The sequence below is a fragment of the Orcinus orca genome, chromosome 9, assembly GCF_937001465.1.
Source record: "Orcinus orca chromosome 9, mOrcOrc1.1, whole genome shotgun sequence".
Taxonomy (NCBI): Eukaryota; Metazoa; Chordata; class Mammalia; order Artiodactyla; family Delphinidae; genus Orcinus; species Orcinus orca.
Window position 1 is genome coordinate 83,622,320 of NC_064567.1, and position 21,706 is coordinate 83,644,025.

A 21,706-nucleotide genomic window follows, 5' to 3' on the forward strand; every position below is an offset into this window, starting at 1 on the left:
GTGATCCTCAATTATTTGTTTGATTTTATAATTCTGGCTATATTGAAAATAGTCTTGAAGTGACCTATTGAAAATAAAAAACAATTAAAAGGTAATTTGGAGGTAATTTCTGTGGTGATATATAAGGAATTACTAACAGTCATTAGCCACAGAGAGCAGGGTTGGGGAAATGAGGGGAAGTGGACTTTTTCACTTTAATCAGATTTTAACAGTACACATTAACTTCACAATTAAAAAGAAGAATAATTAGGCAGTTTGAAGGCCAGTGCTATTTTTTAGAGATGGAATATCAGGCTGGCAAAAATCAAGAATAAGAAAGTAAAAATGCCTCCTCCCTCCTTCTTCAGGGTTGTTAGAAGCAAGATGCCAGAACTAAAAGTGTCTGTGGAGTACAACAATAGATTTGTTAGTGTCCTATCATATCATAATATTCAAAGTGTTTCTTCATGATCCTTAGTAAAGAGACTAGTGTTTTGAAATTGAAGGGAAAGTAAAACAAACAAGAAACCCAAGATTAGCAAAACAGTACGTGATACTTGGTACCTGAGTTGACTTAATTACCACAAGTAGATGAGCACTGAATATGACTCTAGATTCCCTGGAAACTTAGACCAAAAAGAACTATCTTGGGCTCTATCCTTTTAAATGTGTGATAGAAAAAAAAACACGTAGGTAAATCTATGGAAGAAAACTGTCCTTGTATTGACTGAGAGAGAAAATCTATTTTCTTTTATAAGGGATATTAGGGCACAGAATAAATCACGTCTTTATCTACAATTTTGTTTCAATGGGCATTTCTTTTATGGAGGCTCTAGCAGTGCTGAGAGCATAATACTGCATCTTAACACAGGAGGGGTTTTCTTGCATAGAACAGAAAACAAGGCCCAGGACCTTTGCTTTCTGCTGATGTAACTTTTGAAGTTGGAAGAATTAAAATTTCTGGCTCATTAATGTATCAATCAGATTGCCTTGCAACTTCCTTAAATATGTCATTATGAGATGAGTAAGCCATGTAGATTAGGAGAGGGAAGAACCTCTTAGTTAGGTGTGCCCTCTGTGTGGAGTTCCCACTGGGAATCAGTCTCTATTGCAGTAGGAATGTATCAGAAAGGCAGAGGACATGTCCAGAAAGGGTGGCTTCACTAATTAGGTAATAGAAGCAAGAGGGGCTGGACCTGAGGAGCAGAACTATGGTCCCCAGCACCAGGATAGCAAGTGTTTGGATGTAAGAAGTTATCGAGTTCTCTCTTCTACAGCAAGATAATTCAGGGTTCCCAGCACCTTGCCTGTATATTGGGGAAGAAGTTAAGGCAGCCCTTGGAAGTTCGTATCAGTTCTAGCTGTTGATAATTCAACTGAACAGTGTAATCCATTAGAACTATAACCCGCTAGAAATTCAGTTTTGGGCCTTAACCAGTCCAGGTTTAATCATACCATCATATAAGGGAGTTCCCCATCCTGGTCCTCATGAACTAGCCTCTTCTGGCCACCACAGTATCCTTAGCCAGGAGTGATGATTTTAATGACTCATCGCCTTTCCAAGGTAGGGGTATTTCCATAAACAGGAATATGCTCACCTCCTTTTCTTTTTGTCGATGATGGGCTGCTTACACCAGCTTCTGAAGGCCAATGTAGGAATTAAATACTTCTTCACTTGTATTCTTCCATTATCTTGTCCAACAAATACTCAGTTCAAGAGATCTCACACCTTGCCTAAAAGTTACAGGCTTTTTTTTTTTTTTTTAACATTCATCATGTTTCATTATTTCTACCAATGTCAATGTACAGAATGAAGGAAACTGACATTTATTAATGTCTCGTCTCTTGCTCTATATTATTTTAGGCATTTCTTGGCTCAGTGCTTACAATGTAAGTGCTGTGTACCCAAATTTACCTTCATGTAACCCTAGACTTAAGGATCTTTCCACTAGAGTCCTGTGTTGTCAGATACAGGCAAATTGTCAAGTTCACTGGATATGTCTGGTAAATAGTATTTATAATAGGTTTGAGTTAATACTGGTTCAGTAGGTTTTGATTTCCCAAGGATGACGCTATCCAAGAGCTCCCTTAATGTAGAAAATACCTTAGGTAAATGGCCATCCCAGGGATTCAGGCTTGGATCAGAATTTAAGGTAAATGAATAAAGATACTGAGTTGTAATGCCTGGAAAGCAGTTCTGGACATTTACACACACACACACACAAACACAAACACATCTCTACCTCCCCCCATCATACACACACCTAATAGGAAATTAGGTACACAAAGCCTTGTCTAGGAAAATTTAATCCTTTCAATAGCTAAATAATAAAAAAGGAACTGGCAGACGATTGGTACACAAATATTACTAGGGAAAAAAAATTTCGCACCAAGCTGGCGGGTAATCCCCGTGTCGGTGTGATGTGCTAGCTCGGAAGTGTTTTCTGCCGCTGTCATGGTTCGTTCGCTAAACTGCATCATCGCTGTGTCCCAGAACATGGGCATCGGCAAGAATGGGGACCTGCCCTGGCCCCCGCTCAGGAATGAATACAGGTATTTCCAAAGAATAACCACAACCTCTTCAGTAGAAGGTAAACAGAATTTGGTGATTATGGGTAGGAAGACCTGGTTCTCCTTTCCAGAGAAGAATCGACCTTTAAAGAACAGAATTAATATAGTTCTCAGTAGAGAACTCAAGGAACCTCCACAGGGAGTGCATTTTCTTGCCAAAAGTCTGGATGATGCCTTAAAACTCACTGAGCAACCAGAATTAACAAATAAAGTGGACATGGTTTGGATAGTGGGAGGCAGTTCTGTTTACAAGGAAGCCAGGAGCAAGCCAGGCCATCTTAGTCTATTTGTGACAAGGATCATGCAGGAATTTGAAGGTGACACAATTTTTCCAGAAATTGATTTGGAAAAATATAAATTCCTCCCAGAATATCCAGGGGTTCCTTCTGATGTCCAGGAGGAGAAAGGCATTAAGCACAAATTTGAAGTATATGAAAAGAACAATTAATGTGAAAACGTTTTCTGATCTATTTCAAGCCTCCTTCTCCCCCCCCAAAAAAATTACCTATTTTGTTTTTGTTTTTGTTTTTTTTTTTGGTGGTACGCGGGCCCCCCACTCTTGTAGCCTCTCCCACTGCGGAGCACAGGCTCCGGACGCGCAGGCTCAGCGGCCATGGCTCACGGCCCAGCCGCTCCGCGGCATGTGGGATCCTCTCGGACCGGGGCACGAACCCGTGTCCCCTGCATCGGCAGGCGGACTCTCAACCACTGCGCCACCAGGGAAGCCCAAAATTACCTATTTTTTCTTGTAGAGACTTTTGTTGACTTTAGATCTGTGTATAATTATTTCTAAACAAAGTACTCTTATTCCGCATCAATCTTAACTAGACTGTGTCAGATACCATTTGTGAAGCATTTCTTGCTGTAACTGCCTGAATGCCCATCAAGGGTCAAGAATAGTTTACCAGCACCTGCCTAGGATAGAATATCTACCAAGACAGCCCAAAGTGGGAAAGTCCCCTGGTAGCATGAGTTGAAACCAAAGCCTGTAGAGCTAGCTAGGAGCTAGGCAGTTGGATCCACAGGTCAGAAATGGATTATAAACAGAAGAGCTAGCATTCAGTTATTAAAGTTAGATCAAAAGAGGGACTGTGAATTACCTTATATCACACTTCTGGAAAAAATTTTGTTCACTTAGACTGGGAGTGAATAAGTTGAAAACTCCAGGATATTCCACAGGGATAGTAAAGTGGCAGGTATGAGACTACCTTTTCGGTGGTTAAAGGAGGTGGTCTGAGACCTTAAAAAACTTTGTTTCTGATCTTCAGTGAGATCCCATGGGATGTTACAATGACAAAAAAAGAATTGGCTGCTCTTTACAAAAAAGAATAATCTAATATCAAGCATGATGGCTAAAATTAAAAATTCAAAGAGGTAATAAATTGAGAATGAATATGCTAGAAACCAAAATTAGTAAGCTAGAAACTAAACTTTACAAAATTAAAAAATGAAAATTAAAACATTTTACCCATAACGTTAGCAAAGATTTAGATTAAGTATCCCCCCCCCAAAAAATAGCATTTTCTGCCTTATAAATTGGTACAACTTTTGAGAGTGTAAGTTAGCAGTATCAATTAAAATTCAAAATATTCTGGGTTTGGACCCAGAACTTCCACTTCTAGAAATTAATCCTGAGCAAAGAAATGGACCCAAGAGTATTTGTTGCAACTTTTTTTTTTTCAAACTTGAAAACAGCCCAAATGTTGATTAATAAGAAATAACTAACCAATATGTCTATAAAATGTAACATCTGCAGCAGTTAGAAAGAATGAAGTACTGACAGAAAAATGCCAAAAATTACTAAGTAAAAGAAGCAAATTGTTTATAATACTCAAAATTTTTAATAAATGTTCATGTGTGGGAAAAAGCAAAAAAAAGACATAAAAATATTACTAGGAAAAAATATAAAAGAGAGCAACAAATTTGTCAACAGATGAAGAGCACTTATTATAAAGTATAATAATGGAGAACATATATGAAAGTTGTGACCTGACATTTTATTATGCCTTTAAAATTTTGATATGATGGTTTCTAACACAGTATTGAAGGAGAATAGCAAAGTTGAGGGCCTGATATTACCCAACTTCAAAATCTACTATAAAGCTATAGTAATCAAGGCAGCGTGGGATTGGCAAAAAAAGAAATAGACAAATAGATAAATGGAACAGAATAGAGAGCCCAGAAATAGACCTCCATAAATATTTTCAACTGATCTTTGACAAAAAGCAAAGGCAGTACAATGTAGGAAAGATATCTCTTCAACAGATGGTGATAGAACAACTGGACATCTGTATGCAAAAAAATGAATCTGGGTGTAGAGCTTACACTCTTCACAAGTATTAACTCAAAATGGATCACTGACCTAAATTTAAATACAAAACTATAAAACTCCTAGAAGATAAGACAGGAGAAAACCTAAATTACCTTGGGTATGATGATGCCTTTTTAGATACAACACCAAAGCACAATCTAGGAAAGAAATAATGGATAACTCAGACTTTATTAAAATTAAAAACTCCTGTATGAAATACAATATCAAGAGAATTAGAAGACAAGCCTCAGGCTGGGAGAAAATATATGAAGAAGATACATCTGGAAAGGATTCTTACCCAAAATATACAAAGAACCCTCAAAACCCTCAAAACAGTAAGAAAATAAACAACCCAGTTTAATAATGGGCCAAAGACCTTAACAGAATCTCACTGAAGTAGATATACAGATGGCAAATAAGCATATGAAAAGATGCTCCACATCATATGTCATCAGGAAATACAAATTAAAATAACAATGAGATATCACTACATACCCATTAGAATAGTCAAATTCTGGAACACTACCACCAAATGCTGGTGGGGATGTGGAAAAACAGCAACTCTCATCCACTGCTCTGGGAATGAAAAATGGTGCAGCCTCATTGACAGTTTTTGGTTTTTCTCACAAAACTAAACATACTTTTACAGTTGGATCCAGCAATCCCACTCCTTCATATTTAGCCAAAGGAGTTGAAAACATGTTTGCAATAAAACTTGCACATGGATGTTTATAGAAGGTTTATTCATAATTCCCCAAACTTGGAAACAACCAAGATGTCCTTCAGTAGGTGAATGGCTAAATAAAGTATGGTAAAGCTAGAGAATGAAATATTATTCATTGCTTAAAAATGAGCTATAAAAGCATGAAAATACATGGAGGAAACTTAAATGCTTAAATGCATATAATTAAGTGAAGCCAATCTGAAAAGACTACATACTGTATCATTGCAACTCCATGACATTCTGGAAAAAGCAAAACTTTGCAGACTATAAGAAGATCAGTGGTTGCCAGGGCTTAGGATGGAGGGAGGGATGAATAAGCAGAGCGCAGAGGATTTTTTTTTTTTTTTTGCGGTACGCAGGCCTCTCATTGTCGTGGCCTCTCCTGTTCCGGAGCACAGGCTCCGGATGCACAGGCTCAGAGGCCATGGCTTATGGGCCCAGCCGCTCCATGGCATGTGGGATCTTCCCGGACCGGGGCACGAACCCGTGTCCCCTGCATTGGCAGGTGGACTCTCAACCACTGTGCCACCAGAGAAGTCCGAGAGGATTTTTAAGGCAATGAAAATATTCTGTAAAATATTATAATGATAGATACATGTCATTGTACCTTTGTCCAAACACATGTAAAGTAAAACACTAAGAGTGAACTCTGAGGTGAACTATGAACTTTGGGTGATTATGATGTGTCAGTGTAGATTCATCCCTGCTAAAAAATGTATGAGTCTGGTGAGTGATGTTGATAATGGAAGAGCCTATGCATGTGTGGGAGCTTTGGGTATATGGAAATTCCTGTACCTTCCTTTCGATATTATTGAAAAACTAAAAATTCTCTAAAAATTGTCTTTAATTTTTTTAAAAAAGAAAGTTCTTCTGTGAACAAAGACCATGAATAATAAATACAAGAACTCAAGAAAGAGAAAACAAGGCAGTGGGAGGAAATGGAGTGTCAATTGGCAGATTTTAGTAAAATAGAAGAACAAATCAAAATCATCACAGAAATATAAAAGAATTGAAAAGAGCAGTCATGAGAATAGACACTGGAGAAAACACAGCAAGGGTACTGAGGATATAAGTGAGGAGATGCAAAAAAGTAAAATAAAAATGGAAGGTTGAAAAGGACTAAGGAGAAAATGATAGATATATAAACCAGGCAGAGAAGACCCTATATATGCATAATTGCAGTCCCTCAAGGAGAACACCAAAAACAATGGAACAGGATAAATATTTGAAAACATAACTTGAGGAAAAAAGTTGTGAAAAGGATAGAATACCTGATCCTATTTGTTGAAAGGACATATCATGTACCAGTGAAAATTGACCCAAATCAGTTAACACTGAGACATATTCTTCTGATATGTACCCAAGACATATGTCCTCAAGGCATATCATAGTAAATCTATTAGCCTTTAATGATAAAGTTTTTAAATAGCCATGTAGAATGATCACAATACTTACAAGAGGAAAAAAGTCAGACTGTCCTTAGATTTCTCCTCTGTGACACTGAACACTAGAAGTCAGTGGACCAAAACTTCTGGGATACTTAAGGAAAGAAAGTATAAATCAAGGATTTCATGTCCACCCAAGATTTTTATTAAGTATACAAAAAATATTAAATATGGCACAACTCTAGAAATACTGTTCACCTACCAGAGGCTGAGCTTCAGCCAATCAAGGGATAATAGAGAAGAATTTAGCAAAATGACTAGTGATAAGTACTATATATGATTAACAGAAATAAGACTAAACCAAATATGTGGATCAGATGACAAATCAGAGCATAAACTGTATATGCCTTGACAATTTAGAAATATACAAATAAAAATTGGGAGAGTAGGGGAGACAGTATTTTGGCACTTTCTTACAAAAATAAACATGCCGCTACCATATGTAGAATACCACAGGTACAGTATTCACTGAATACCTCATCTGTAATAGTGTGGAGTCAAAGGATATTGTATAAAGTTGAAAAATCAAGCAATAGAATTCTAACTTGGTATTGTTATATAACTTAACAGTTTGTAGATGGTAATAAACCATCTTTACAATAAAACAATAAAAAAAGATTGTTTTAAAACACAATTTCTAAATAGCTAAAATTAGAAATGCTGGACAATTTGTAATGACAGCACTGAGTTTTAAGAATTTTGCATTAAAAATTGAGTAATCCTTTAAACAAAATAATGAGGTAAACATAATATTTCTCTTGAAAAGATACTCAAGATAATTTATGCTAAAACATAACCATAAGATATTGCTGCACTTCTCTGTACTTACTTTTGAGAAAATTTAGTATACTGCATGGAATCATGGATAAGTTGAAGGCTATAAACCTAAAGAAAATAATAAGTAGTATAAATAGACTTTTGATAGTCCATACACACTTTTGTGGTTGTTAAATTAGTGCCTTTTGCTTGACTTTGAATGCTTCTGAAAAGTAAAGGATGTACTGCCCCTTACCAAGAAGTGGATGTACCTCCATGGGTTGATGGAGAAGTCCTATCTCTCAAGGAGCAACTCCAGGGCTCTCCTTTCACTTAATTTGGTTTGCAGGAGAACTCCAGGCTCTTTGATCTCAAGGGAGCAAAAATCTATTACAGAGTGTAACATGGTATACAATATATTTTGGGGGTCCCCAACACTTGTGAGAATCTGATTAAAGTGATAGGACCTTTCTGCAGGAAATGCACATGTGACATTTTGCCTATAACTGCATGGGGCCCCTGAAGCTCATCCAAAGAGACCCTCTTGGTTTATAGTCCCCAGCTTAAAGACCCTTATTTTAAAAGTTCTTTGAACTTAGGTCAGAATCTCTACTGTTGATCTGGCTGGTCAGAACCACAGTCTTATCCTTACTAAAATGAAACATTCCGGTACTACAGCAGTAGTTTGCCAAGGGGAATAATTAATCATTATGAATCCGGAAGGGTCTTTTTTTCTATTGTAAAATGACTAACATTGGAGAACATTTAGCACATGTCAAACCTACTGGTAGACACTATCACAAGGGAAGTTTCCTGGTCATTGCAGCTCAGTCATCACTTGTCCTAAAAATAGGTAGAAAGATGTTCCTGGTCACTAGCTTCACTCTCTTGCATATAGCTCAGCATGGTATTGATGCTGAAGTGAGCATATCTGGGATGTCTGACTAGTAGGCAGACACCACACCACAATTAAGAATTCAGTCACCCCTATGGCAGGTAGGCAGGACTGAGTCCTGTATTCCTTCCTTAGCCAGAGATTAGAATATGCTTTGAGAATGAGCATTGTCCGACATAGTTTTCTCTGTGGATATTGTGTTCAGTTTGGAGAACAGAGAGCACTTCTGCCCAGCAGATTTTCACTGTTGTGCTTTTTTGAGAGGTGATGTAAAGGTACCCAAGGTAAACATAGGTCAAGGTTTACAGATTCAAGTCATCCCTTTAATTGTATCAAGAAAGACATAATCTTGATCTCAAACTTGAACCAGCTCCTCAGATTACTTCATTTAAATCTGGGTGCATCTCTTTCTGTACTGTTGACTTACACTGTAGCTCCTCTTTGTGATTTTCTTTATCTTCATCTGAAGTGAAACCCTGGACATGTATAGGAGCATGCTCACAATATTAAACTTGCTACTTGGCCCCCTGCAGGGCCAATGCAGCAGAGACTCATATGCTCCAATTTGTTTTTGCACTTCTATAGAATTCACAATGAATTTCACACATCTTTCAAGATATAAACATCACTTGAAATTTTTGTAAATTTGAAGACTCAGTGAACTAAGTGGATTTGGGATATTTGTCTAATAAAGGTTTTAAGTACTAGGGAAAATAAATAGAGAATAATGTTCCTAGTTACCAAAATCCTCAGTAGATTTCAGTTAATTTTTTTCTTTGTAACTTAATAACTGAAAAAAATGTTACCTTATTTTAAATTAGCATTTTGTGCAATTTTCATTTGAAATATATTTATATATTATATAATTCTGGGTTTTGAAATTTATCAAATAGATTTACTCATCTTTTGTCCATTAAGGATGTAGTAGTATCCTTAAGATAATACAGTTACCTAAGTATATATTTTGGGTTTTCTTTTATCTATTTTCTATATTTTTTACTCTTTTTCTTACATTAAGTTTTTTTGTTTGTTGTACCAAAGTTTTTGCAATTTTATATTATCACATATTTCTGCCTTCCCTTTATAATTTCTTCCATTGCTTCAATGTTTATACTGTACATTTTCCAATTTTTTTTCTTCTTGACCTTGAGAATTTTCTAGCTTTATTCAAACTATCAGTGATACCACAGCAGGAATTTTTTTTCTTTTCTGTGCATAAACCATGGTTACTGATACTCACTCAAGCACGGTGCAAAGAATTGAAATGTAGTTTGAAAGCACAGCCTAAAAAATCTGCTCTGATAAAAGTAAACTCTGCTAAAATCATCGTAGCTCTTTCCATTTGGTTAAGAGAGTGATTCATGTTGTTAATTTTGTAAGGTCTTCAGAATAATGTGCATGCATTAGAGGGGAACTTCCCCAAAATTGAAAATGACCTTCACAATGTACATTTATATTTATGTTGTTCTTCTGCAAAGATGATTCATCAGTTCATAGATCAGTAATGTAAACCAAGAAACAAATCACTTATGCTTGAGAAATTTCAACGTGAATGTTAAAAGACTTTTTCTTACTATTTTAAAACCACTTATTTCTGACCACATTTGAATGTTATTAAAACAGCCCCTGAAATTTATTTGTAATTATACATGTTGTACATGTATAATTGAATTGTACTTTCAAGAGCAATCTGATAAAGATGGATAGGGTACTAGAATTTAATCACTCTTGAGGCCAAACTGTGTCATCATTACAGTTTCCCAGTTACAGGTCTTTGATAGGAAGCATCATGTGGTTGGCATTTTAAAATCTCCTGTGTCGAAGATTTTCAACTAAGTTCTCTGACAAAGATTTTCAACTAAGCTCTCTGAAATTTCAAGAGTAACATGGCTGGAGGCAGAGATTGTAATGCAATAATACTGTTTCCAAAAGGATACCATAGTTCCTTAAAAGAGAAATCCTACTTCCTGGGCTTACACAGGTGTGCTTTAATAGAGAGTCACTTGACAGTCTGTCTCAGGAATATTCACATTGTTTAATGACTGACACAAGTGCACAACCAAGGCCTCCTGCAGTACCAGATGTTACTTTGTGGTGACTGAATTGTGGAGAGATCAAGAGAAGGACTGAGATGACTCGGGGCAGTATCTTTTATCACCTGGTATGGAACTATCTCAATATTTATCAGTTTAGCTGTACCTGGGCACACAGGTGAATATACTCACCTTAGTCTAACATAGTTAGACCTCAGTGTTTATCATGACACAGAGTCAGCAACAGTAACTCTGTGTTTTATCGTGCTACTCTTATGCTGGGACAAAATCTAGAAACAGTGCATCTGAAGTCAGGAGAAGGAAATTTTCCAGTCTTTGATGCAAGTCTCTAGACTAAAAGTGGTGGGGAAAAATTAATTGACGGGAACATTTACCATACCCTTTATTGGCTCACCCCTGAGGTCTCCCTACCCAGGTCACACGTTGTAGTTCATACTGTGAACTGAGAATTGAAGATCATGTATTCCTACTCCACTCCTGTCAGTCTTTGGAGCCATCCTGAGATTTATTTCCAACAAAACCATTAAATTTTCTGCTATGTGATCTACCAACAAATTCCTGTCCATGCAACACATTGTTGTGTAAGAGCCATACCTTGTAGAATGGAATGTAAAGAGCTGTGACATCTGGAAATGTCTCAAATTTTAAATTAACTCACTCTAAACTTCCTTATTTGTGGAGTACTTTTCTTAGAAATCTTCAATCCTGGGCTGAGATAGGTAAATGGAGCTCAAAACTGGCCAAAGATTCAGATAGCTAATTTTAGAGAGTAGCTTTCATTTTGGGAACAATGTTTTAATTTTGTTTTTGTGATTAGGTGATTAAGTTAACAAAATGTCTCAAAAATTCTTGTGGATCAGAAAGTCAGGGGAGAAAAACTGTCCTGTAAAATTATTATAATTTTATACTCTTTCTTTTAATTTTTCTTGTTTCTGATTCTCCTTTAAATTACACCCCAATACCTGCGGTTGTTTTTCTCATTCAGGCAACAGAGGTACTATGATTTTCCCATTAAGAAACTAGCTAAAGACATATAAGTTTCAAGAAAGACTTTAAAATTTTCCTCTCTTTTTAAATTTTCATGACAATTCATTTCAAACCCTAATCTTATATTTTTCCATTTTATTTTGATTTTTATATCTTTTCCTAGATATCTTATAGAATTTGTTGAACACCTCGGTGTACCATAACAATGAGCTAAATGCTCAAGGAGATACAAAAGAAGTACATAATGCCAACTATGATGTCAATTAGTGAAACATTTGACAACAATAAAAATTGCATTTGAAAGCATTATTCTATGTAAGAAATTGTGAGAGACGATATATGAATAAGTTCTAAATTTAACATAATTAAAATTCAAAATGAGATTTTTCAGCCTGTTGGGAAATCACCATTTTTCTATTATGTGATTCTTAACCATGTCCACTGACATTTATCAGTATATAAGTATTGTGCTAGACACTTAGATATACATTTTCTTATGCAATATTCACACTCTGCTGAGGTTGGTAATATTAGCTCTGTTTTACGGATAAGGAAATGAAGCACTAAAATTACATAAGAAGTAAGTGGCAGAACCAGAATGTGAGTTCAGGTCTCCTAACTTCAAGTCCTTTCTTCTGTCCAGTGTCATAGCTGACTCTCAAAAGTGTTTACTAGATTATATGTGGATGAAATGGATGATAGATGAGTAATTGGATAGCGAATCTATTTCATTGTTTACTCATAGTATATTATCATAAAATTAAAAAAAATAGTTGATTACTTTAAAATTCTTAGATGATCATATTGACTTGCTGTTATTTTTTTAAGCCAATTATTTTCTTCTGCTTGAGCTGAAAGTGTTATTATTATTTTAAATTAATTGATGTTGGTATATTTTAACTTTATTGTCTTATATTTTTATATAATGTGAAAATGTTTTGAAAATGACTCTGGTTATGAAATTAATTAAACATCCAATAAAATCACTTGTATGCCTACATCAATAATTTAAATGGATTTGAGTATCATGTTTTAAGACTCTTGTTTATTAACTCAGGGAAATAATATACATTGGTTAATAATCTGTGCATATATTGCATGATTCCCAAGTGCACTTTCCCTTGTTTAAAAAGATTTATATTTAAAATGGAAAACATTTCAATGGTCCTAAATTCTACTTGCAGCCTTAGTTTTTCAAAAAGGAGAAAAGACATTCCCATTTGTAAGAATAAAAGGACTTTTCTTAATTTCCATAAAGTTAAGAAAACAGAATTCCTATCACAGATTCAGTTTTTATGATTTGGAAAGGCTCAGTGAATGAGTTACCTTCTGACACCAAGTTCTTAAGACTACCCTTGAAAGTCCCACAGTGTAACTAAGCTTACTCAAAGTGATTTTTATTAAGTGGTGCCTCCTGAACATCGAATAGGGGTGGCAATTATGGGGAACTTGGAAATATTGGTATATTCCTAATAGCAGCAATGAACTGCTGAAAAGTGGAGTGAAATTATAATTGTAAAAGTACTTTAAACTTTTAAACTTAGTTTTTTTGAGGAAGAGATACTGAAGCTTGGAAGGCTACAATGATCCAAAAGTATGCATATAAAACAAATAAACAAAACAAATATTCTCAGTAGAGTAGTTTCATAGATATAGACTTTATAATATGAAACACCAACCTGATTAATATGGAACTGTAGAAAAATACAGGGCAATAATGCAACTTATTTTATGACCTAAATGTGGCTTAGAAGTCAAGCTATATAAGCTTCCAAAGGAAAGCCCGTTGGGTCTGTGCAGACAGTTGATAAGAATTCAGTTTGTCTGACAGAAGTAAAATGGGCAGAGAAGTGTACCTGTACGTAAAGACGATATATTACCTACATGGAAATCTATGGGCTGGGAAGCCAGTGTAGTATAATGTATCATTAATATAAAAGAAGAAAGGAATGGAATATTGCCTGGTCAAGTGAAGGGTGTTGATAACTGTTAATGAACACAGATATCAGTAAGATGTAATACAGAATAGGGATGGAAAGGGTCATCTAATCAGGTATGCATTAATATTTTCTTTTACATCTTTATTGCAGTATAATCACTTTACAGTGTTAGTTTCTGCTGTACAACACAGTGAATCAGTTATATGTATACATATATCCCCATATCCCATCCCTCTTGAGCCTCCCTCCCACCCTCCCTATCCTACCCCTCTAGGTCGTCAAAAGGCATCGAGCTGTTGATCTCCTTGTGCTATGCAGTAGCCATCCATTTTACATTTGGTAGTGAACGTATGTCAGTGCTACTCTATCACTTCATCCCAGCTTCCCCTTCCTGCCCTGTGTCCTCAAATCCATTCTCTACATCTGCATCTTTATTCCTGCCCTGCCACTAGGTTCATCAGTACCTTTTTTTAGATTCCATATATATGTGTTAACATACAGTATTTGTTTTTCTCTTTCTGACTTACTTCACTCTGTATGACAGACTCTATGTTCATCCACTTCATTACAAATAACTGAATTTCGTTCCTTTTTAGGGTTGAATAATATGCCATTCTATATATGTGCCACATTTTCTTTATCCATTCATCTGTCGATGGACATTTAGGATGTTTCCATGTCCTGACTATTGTAAATAGTGCTGCAATGAACATTGTGGTACATGTCTCTCTTTTTTTTTTAACATCTTTATTGGAGTATAATTGCTTTACAATGCTGTGTTAGTGTCTGCTGTATAACAAAGTGAATCAGCTGTACATATACATATATCCCCATATCCGCTTCCTCTTGCATCTCCCTCCCACCCTCCCTATCCCACCCCTCTAGGTGGTCACATAGCACAGAGCTAATCTCCCTGTGCGATGCAGCTGCTTCCCACTAGCTACCTATTTTACATTTGGTAGTGTATATATGTAGGTGCTACTCTTTCGCTTTGTCCCAGCTTACCCTTCCCCCACCCCGTGTCCTCAAGTCAATTCTCTATGTCTGCTTCTTTATTCCTGTCCTGCCCCTAGGTACGTCAGAACCATTTTTTTTTTAGATTACATATATATGTGTTAGCATACAGTATTTGTTTTTCTCCTTCTGACTTACTTCACTCTGTGTGACAGACTCTAGGTCCATCTGCCTAACTGCAAATGACTCAATTTCGTTTCTTTTTATGGCTGAGTAATATTCCATTGTATATATGTGCCACATCTTCTTTATCCATTCATCTGTGGATGGACACTTAGGTTGCTTCCAAGTCCTGGCTATTGTAAATAGTGCTGCAGTGAACACTGTGGTACATGTCTCTTTTTGAATTATGATTTTCTCAGGGTATATGCCCAGTAGTGGGATTGCTGGGTCATATAGTAGTTCTATTTTTAGTTTTTTAAGGAACTTCCATACTGTTCTGCATAGTGGCTGTATCAGTTTACATTCCCAGCAATAGTGCAGGAGGGTTCCCTTTTCTCCGCACCCTCTCCAACATTTACTGTTAGTAGATTTTTTGATGATGGCCATTCTGACTGGTGTGAGGTGATACCTCACTGTGGTTTTGATTTGCATTTCTCTAATGATTAGTGATGTTGAGCATCTTTTCATGTGTTTGTTGGCAATCTGTATGTCTTCTTTGGAGAAATGTCTATTTAGGTCTTCTGCCCATTTTTGGATTGTGTTCTTTGTTTTTTTAATATTGAGTTGCATGAGTTGCTTGTATATTTTGGAGATTAATCCTTTGTCAGTTGCTTCGTTTGCAAATATTTTCTCCCATTCTGAGGGTTGTCTTTTTGTCTTATTTATGGTTTCCTTTGCTGTGCAAAAGCTTTTTAAGTTTCATTAGGTCCCATTTGTTTATTTTTGATTTTATTTCCATTAATCTAGGAGGTGGTCAAAAAGGATCTTGCTGTGATTTATGTCATAGAGTGTTCTGCCTATGTTTTCCTTGAAGAGTTTTATAGTGTCTGGCCTTACATTTAGGTCTTTATTCCATTTTGAGTTTATGTTTGCGTATGGTGTTAGGAAGTGTTCTAATTTCATTCTTTTACATGTAGCTGTCCAGTTTTCCCATCACCAATTATTGAAGAGGCTGTCTTTGCTCCGTTGTATATTCTTGCCTCCTTTATCAAAGAGAAGGTGACCATATGTGCGTGAGTTTATCTTTGGGCTTTCTATCCTGTTCCATTGCTCTATATTTCTGTTTTTGTGCCAGTACCATACTGTTTTGATCACTGTAGCTTTGTAGTATTGTCTGAAGACAGGAAGCCTGATTCTTCCAGCTCCGTTTTTCTTTCTCAGGAGTGCTTTGGCTATTCGGGGGTCTTCTGTGTTTCCATACAAATTGTGAAATATTTTGTTCTAGTTCTGTGAAAAATGCCATTGGTAGTTTGATAGGGATTGCATTGAATCTGTAGATTGCTTTGGGTAGTATAGTCATTTTCACAATGTTGATTCTTCCAATCCAGGAACATAGTATATCTCTCTATCTGTTTGTATCGTCTTTGATTTCTTTCATCAGTGTATTATAGTTTTCTGCATACAGGTCTTTTGTCTCCTTGGGTAGGTTTATTCCTGGGTATTTTATTCTTTTTCTTGCAGTGGTAAATGGGAGTGTTTCCTTAATTTCTCTTTCTGAGTTTTTGTTGTTACTGTATAAGAATGCAAGTGATTTCCGTGCATTAATTTTGTATCTTGCTACTTTACCAAATTCATTGATTAACTCTAGTAGTTTTCTGGTGGCATCTTTAGGATTTTCTATGTAGTATTGTATCATCTACAGTGACAGTTTTACTTCTTCATTTACAATTTTGATTCCTTTTATTTCTTTTTCTTTTCTGATTGCCATGTCTAAAACTTCCACAACTGTGTTGAATAATAGTGGTGAGAGTGGGCACCCTTGTCTTGTTCCTGATCTTAGAGCAAATGGTTTTAGTTTTTCACCATTGAGGATGACATTGGCTGTGGGTTTGTTGTATATGACTTTTATTATATTGAGGTAGCTTCTCTCTTCCGACTTTCTGAAGAGTTTTTATCATTAATGGGTGTTGAATTTTGTCAAAAGCTTTTTGTCCATCTATTGAGATTATCATACAATTTTTATCTTTCAGTTTGTTAATATGGTGTATCACATTGATTGATTTGCATATATTGAAGAATCCTTGCATTCCTGGGATAAACCCCAGTTGATCATGGTGTATGATCATTTTAATGTGCTGTTGATTTCTGTTTGCTAGTATTTTGGTGAGGATTTTTGCATCTATCTTCATCAGTGATATTGGCCTGTAATTTTCTTTTTTGAGACATCTTTGTCTGGTTTTGGTATCAGGGTGATTTTGCCCTCATAGAATGAGTTTGGGAGTTTTCCTCTCTCTGCTATATTTTGGAAGAGTTTTAGAAGGATAGATGTCTCTAAATGTTTGATAGACTTCACCTGTGAAGCTGTCTGGCCCTGGGCTTTTGTTTGTTGGAAGATTTTAATCACAGTTTCAATTTCAGTGTTTGTGATCGCTCAGTTCGTATTTTCTGTTTCATCCTCACTCAGTCTTGGAAGGTTGTACTTTTCTAAGAATTTTTCCATTTCTTCCTGGTAGTCCATTTTATTGGCATATAGTTTCTTGTAGTAGTCTCTTATGATCCTTTGTATTTCTGCAGTGTCACTTGTTACTTCTCATTTTTCATTTCTTATTCTGTTGATGTGAGTCTTCTGCCTTATTTCCTGATAAGTCTGGCTAATGGTTTATCTTTTTTTTTTAATCTTCTCAAAAAACCAGCTTTTAGTTTTATTGATGTTTGCTATTGTTTCCTTCACTTCTTTTTCATTTATTTCTGATCTGATCTTTATGATTACTTTCCTTCTGCTAACTTTGGGCTTTTTTTGTGGTTGTTACTGTTGTTGTTCTTCTTTCTTTAATTGCTTTAGGTGTAAGGTTAGGTTGTTGATTTGAGATTTTTCTTGTTTCTTGAGGTAGGATTGTACTGTTATAAACTTCCCTCTTAGAACTGCTTTTGCTGCATCCCATTGGTTTTGGGTCATTGTGTTTTCATTGTCATTTGTTTCTAGGTATTTTTAGATTTCCTCTTTGATTTCTTCAGTGATCTGTTAGTTGTTTAGTAGTGCATTGTTTAGCTTCCATGTGTTTGTATATTTTACAGTTTTTTCCTGTAATTGATACTGGTCTCATAGCATAGTGGTCAGAAAAGATACTTGATGTGATTTCAATTTTCTTAACTTTACCAATGCTTGATTTGTGACCCCAAGATGTGATCTCTCCTGGAGAATGTTCCATGTGCACTTGAGAAGACAGTGTATTCTGTTGTTTTTTAATGGAATGTCCTATAAATATCAATTAAGTCCATCTTGTTTAGTGTATCATTTAAAGCTTGTGTTTCCTTATTTATTTTCAGTTTGGTTGATCTGTCCATTGGTGAAAGTGAGGTTTAAAGTCCCCTACTATGATTGTGTTACTGTCGATTTTCCTTTTTATGGATGTTAGCATTTGCTTTATGTAGTGAGGTGCTCCTGTACATAAATACATAAATATTTATGTGTATATTTATATACATAAACATTTACAGTTGTTATATCTTCTTCTTGGGTCGATCCCTTGATCATTATGTAGTGTCCTTCTTTGTCTCTTGTAATAGTCTTTATTTTAAAATCTATTTTGTCTGATATGAGAATCGCTACTCCAGCTTTCTTTTGATTTCCATTTGCATGGAATATCTTTTTCAATCCCCTCCCTTTCAGTCTGTATGTTTCCCTAGGTCTAAAGTTGGTCTCTTGTCGACAGTATATATATGGGTCTTGTTTTTGTATTCATTCAGCCAGTTTGTGTTTTTGGTTGGAGCATTTAATCCATTCACATTTAAGGTGCTTATTGATATGTATGTTCTATTAACATTTTCTTAGTTGTTTTGTGTTTGTTTTTGTAAGTCTTTTCCTTCTCTTGTGTTTCCTGCCTAGAGAAGTTCCTTTAGCAATTTTTGTAAAGCTGGTTTGGTGGTGCTGAATTCTCTTAAATTTTGCTTGTCTATTTTCTTCTTCTAGGATGTGAATAATTCAAATGTTTGTGTACTTCATGTTGTCCCAGAGGTCTCTGAGACTGCCCTCCATTGTTTTCATTCTTTTTTCTGCTCCACCAGTTATTTTCACCATTCTATCTTCCTGCTGAGTTATCCATTCTTCTGCCTCAGTTATTCTGCTATTGATTTCTTCTAGAGTAAGTTTAATTTCAGTTATTGTGTTGTTTGTTACTGTTTGCTCTTTAGTTCTTCTAGGTGCTTGTTAAATGTTTCTTGTATTTTCTCCATTTTATTTCTGATATTTTGAATCATCTTTACTGTCATTACTCTGAATTCTTTTTCAGGTAGTTTGCCCATTTCCTCTTCATTTATTTTGTCTTGTGGGTTTTTATCTTGCTCCTTTGCCTGCAAGATATTTCTCTGTCTTCTCATTTTGTCTAATTTAGAGTATTTGAGGTCTCCTTTCCCTAGTCTGCAAGGTCGTAGTTACTCTTGTTTCTGTTCTCTGCCCCCCGGTTGTGACGTTGGTCCAGTTTGTTGTGTAGGCTTCCTGATGGGAGGGGCTGGTGCCTGCGTTCTGGTGTGTGAAGCTGAGGCTTTTCACTCTGATGAGCAGGGCCGTGTCAGGTGGTGTGTTTTGAGGCGTCTGTGAGCTTAGTATGACTTTAGGTAGTCTGTGTGCTGATGCGTGGGTTTGTGGTTCCTGTCTTGTTTGTTTTTTGGTGTGATGTGTCCAGCGCTGTGACCTGCTGGCAGTTGGGTGGAGCCAGGTCTTGGATTCAGATACAGGCCTCTGTGAGAACTCTTGGCAATTAATCTTCCCTGGGGCCAGAAATTCTCTTGTGTTCCAGCGTCCTAGACTTGGTGCTCCCACTCCAGAGCCTCAGGCCTCACTTCCCCGAGGAACAGGCAAGTCACTCGACCCAGAAATAAAGGGGATTAAAAAAAGAAGAAGAAGAAGAAGAAAGAGTATCAAAACACCAGACAAATGATAAAAGTAAAATCAAACAAACAAAAACAGAAACAAGGACACACACACACACACACACAAGAAACAAAAACAGAACCAAATAAAATAAAACGCAAAAGAACCACCAGACAAACAAAAGAACCCAAGAACGAAATCAAACAATTATAAAGAAAACTGACAAAAGCAAAAAACAAAACCAAAGCAGATTGTCAACTGAAGAATGAAGCAAAGAAACAAAACAAACTTACAAAAATGATATAAAAACAGAAAGAAGAAAAAGAGAAAGGGGAAAGAAGTCAGAACAACAGAAAAGCAGCGTAAGAATAGAAATATAAAAAATAAAATAGAAAATATATTAAAGGAGGAGATAAGTTCAAGATGTTTGAGTAGAAGGACATGCACTCACTCCCTCTTGCGAGAGCACCGGAATCACAACTAACTGCTGAACAGTCATCGACAGGAAGACACTGGAACTCAACAAAAAAGATACCCCACATCCAAAGACAAAGGAGAAGCCACAATGAGATGGTAGGAGGGGCACAATCACAATAAAATCAAATCCCATGATGCTGGGTTCTGGAGAACACTTATACCGCAGAAGTCTACCCACTGGAGTGAAGGTTCTGAGCCACATGTCAGGCTTCCTAACCTGGGGACCCAGCAATGGGAGGAGGAATTCCTAGAGAATCAGACTTTGAAGACTAGCAGGATTTGACTGAAGAACGTCAGCAGGACTGGGGGAAAGAGAGACTCTACTCTTGGAGGGCACACACAAAATAGTGTGTGCATTGGGACCCAGGGCAAGGAGCAGTGACCCCATAGGAGATTGAACCAGACGCACCTGCTAGTGTTGGAGGGTCTCCTGCAGAGGCAGGGATGGCTGTGGCTCACCGTGAGGGCAAGGACACTGGCAGCAGAAGTTCTGGGAAGTACTCCTTGTGGTGAGCCCTACCAGATTCCATCATTAGCCCCACCAAAGAGCCAGGTAGGCTCCAGTGTTGGGTCACCTCAGGCCAAACAACCAACAGAGAGGGAACGCAGCCCCACCCATCAGCAGTCAAGCAGATTAAAGTTTTACTGAGCTCTGCCCACCAGAGGAACACCCAGCTCTACCCACCACCAGTCCCTCCCATCAGGAAACTTGCACAAGTCTCTTAGATAGCCTCATCCACCAGAGGGCAGACAGCAGAAGCAAGAAGACTACAATCCTGCAGCCTGTGGAACAAAAACCACATTCACAGAAAAATAGACAAGATGAAAAGGCTATGTACCCGATGAAGGAACAAGATAAAACCCCAGAAAAACAACTAAATGAAGTGGAGATAGGCAACCTTCCAGAAAAAGAATTCAGAATAATGATAGTGAAGATGATCCAGGACCTCGGAAAAAGAATGGAGGCGAAGATCGAGAAGATGCAAGAAATGTTTAACAAAGACCTAGAAGAATTAAAGAACAAACAAACAGAGATGAACAATACAATAACTGAAAAGAAAACTACAGTAGAAGGAATCAATAGCAGAATAATTGAGACAGAAGAACGGAAAAGTGACCTGGAAGACAGAATGATGGAATTCACTGTCATGGAACAGAATGAAGAAAAAAGAATAAAAAGAAATGAAGACAGTCTAAGAGACCTCTGGGACAACATTAAACACAACAACATCTGCATTATAGGGGTCCCAGAAGGAGAAGAGAGAGAGAAAGGACCCAAGAAAATATTTGAAGAGGTTATAGTCGAAAACTTCCCTAACATAGGAAAGGAAATAGCCCCCCAAGTCCAGGAAGTCCCAGGCAGGATAAACGCAAGGAGAAACATGCCGAGACACACAGTAATGAAATTGACAAATGTTAAAGACAAAGAAAAATTATTGAAAGCAGCAAGAGGAAAATGACAAATAACATACAAGGGAACTCCCATAAGGTTAACAGCTGATTTCTCAGCAGAAACTCCACACGCCAGAGGGAATGGCATGACATATTTAAAGTGATGAAAGGGAAGAATCTACAACCAAG

General features: G+C 36.7%; 2 protein-coding genes across 12 annotated transcripts in view; both read left to right on the plus strand.

Moving 5' to 3' along the window:
• The window catches only part of MAGI2 (membrane associated guanylate kinase, WW and PDZ domain containing 2), a 1,374,207-nt gene that overhangs the window by 113,688 nt on the left and 1,238,813 nt on the right, over positions 1–21,706 (plus strand). The window lies entirely within an intron of this gene.
• On the plus strand, positions 2,364–4,694 carry LOC101271220 (dihydrofolate reductase-like). The gene has a single exon (XM_004263401.4). The coding sequence runs from the start codon at positions 2,435–2,437 to the stop codon at positions 2,996–2,998; it is 564 nt and encodes a 187-aa protein (XP_004263449.2). The 5' UTR covers positions 2,364–2,434; the 3' UTR covers positions 2,999–4,694.

Coding starts and splice junctions, on each gene's coding strand:
- LOC101271220 (XM_004263401.4), top strand. CDS start 2,435: ATGGTTCGTTCGCTAAACTGCATCATCGCTGTGTCCCAGAACATGGGC.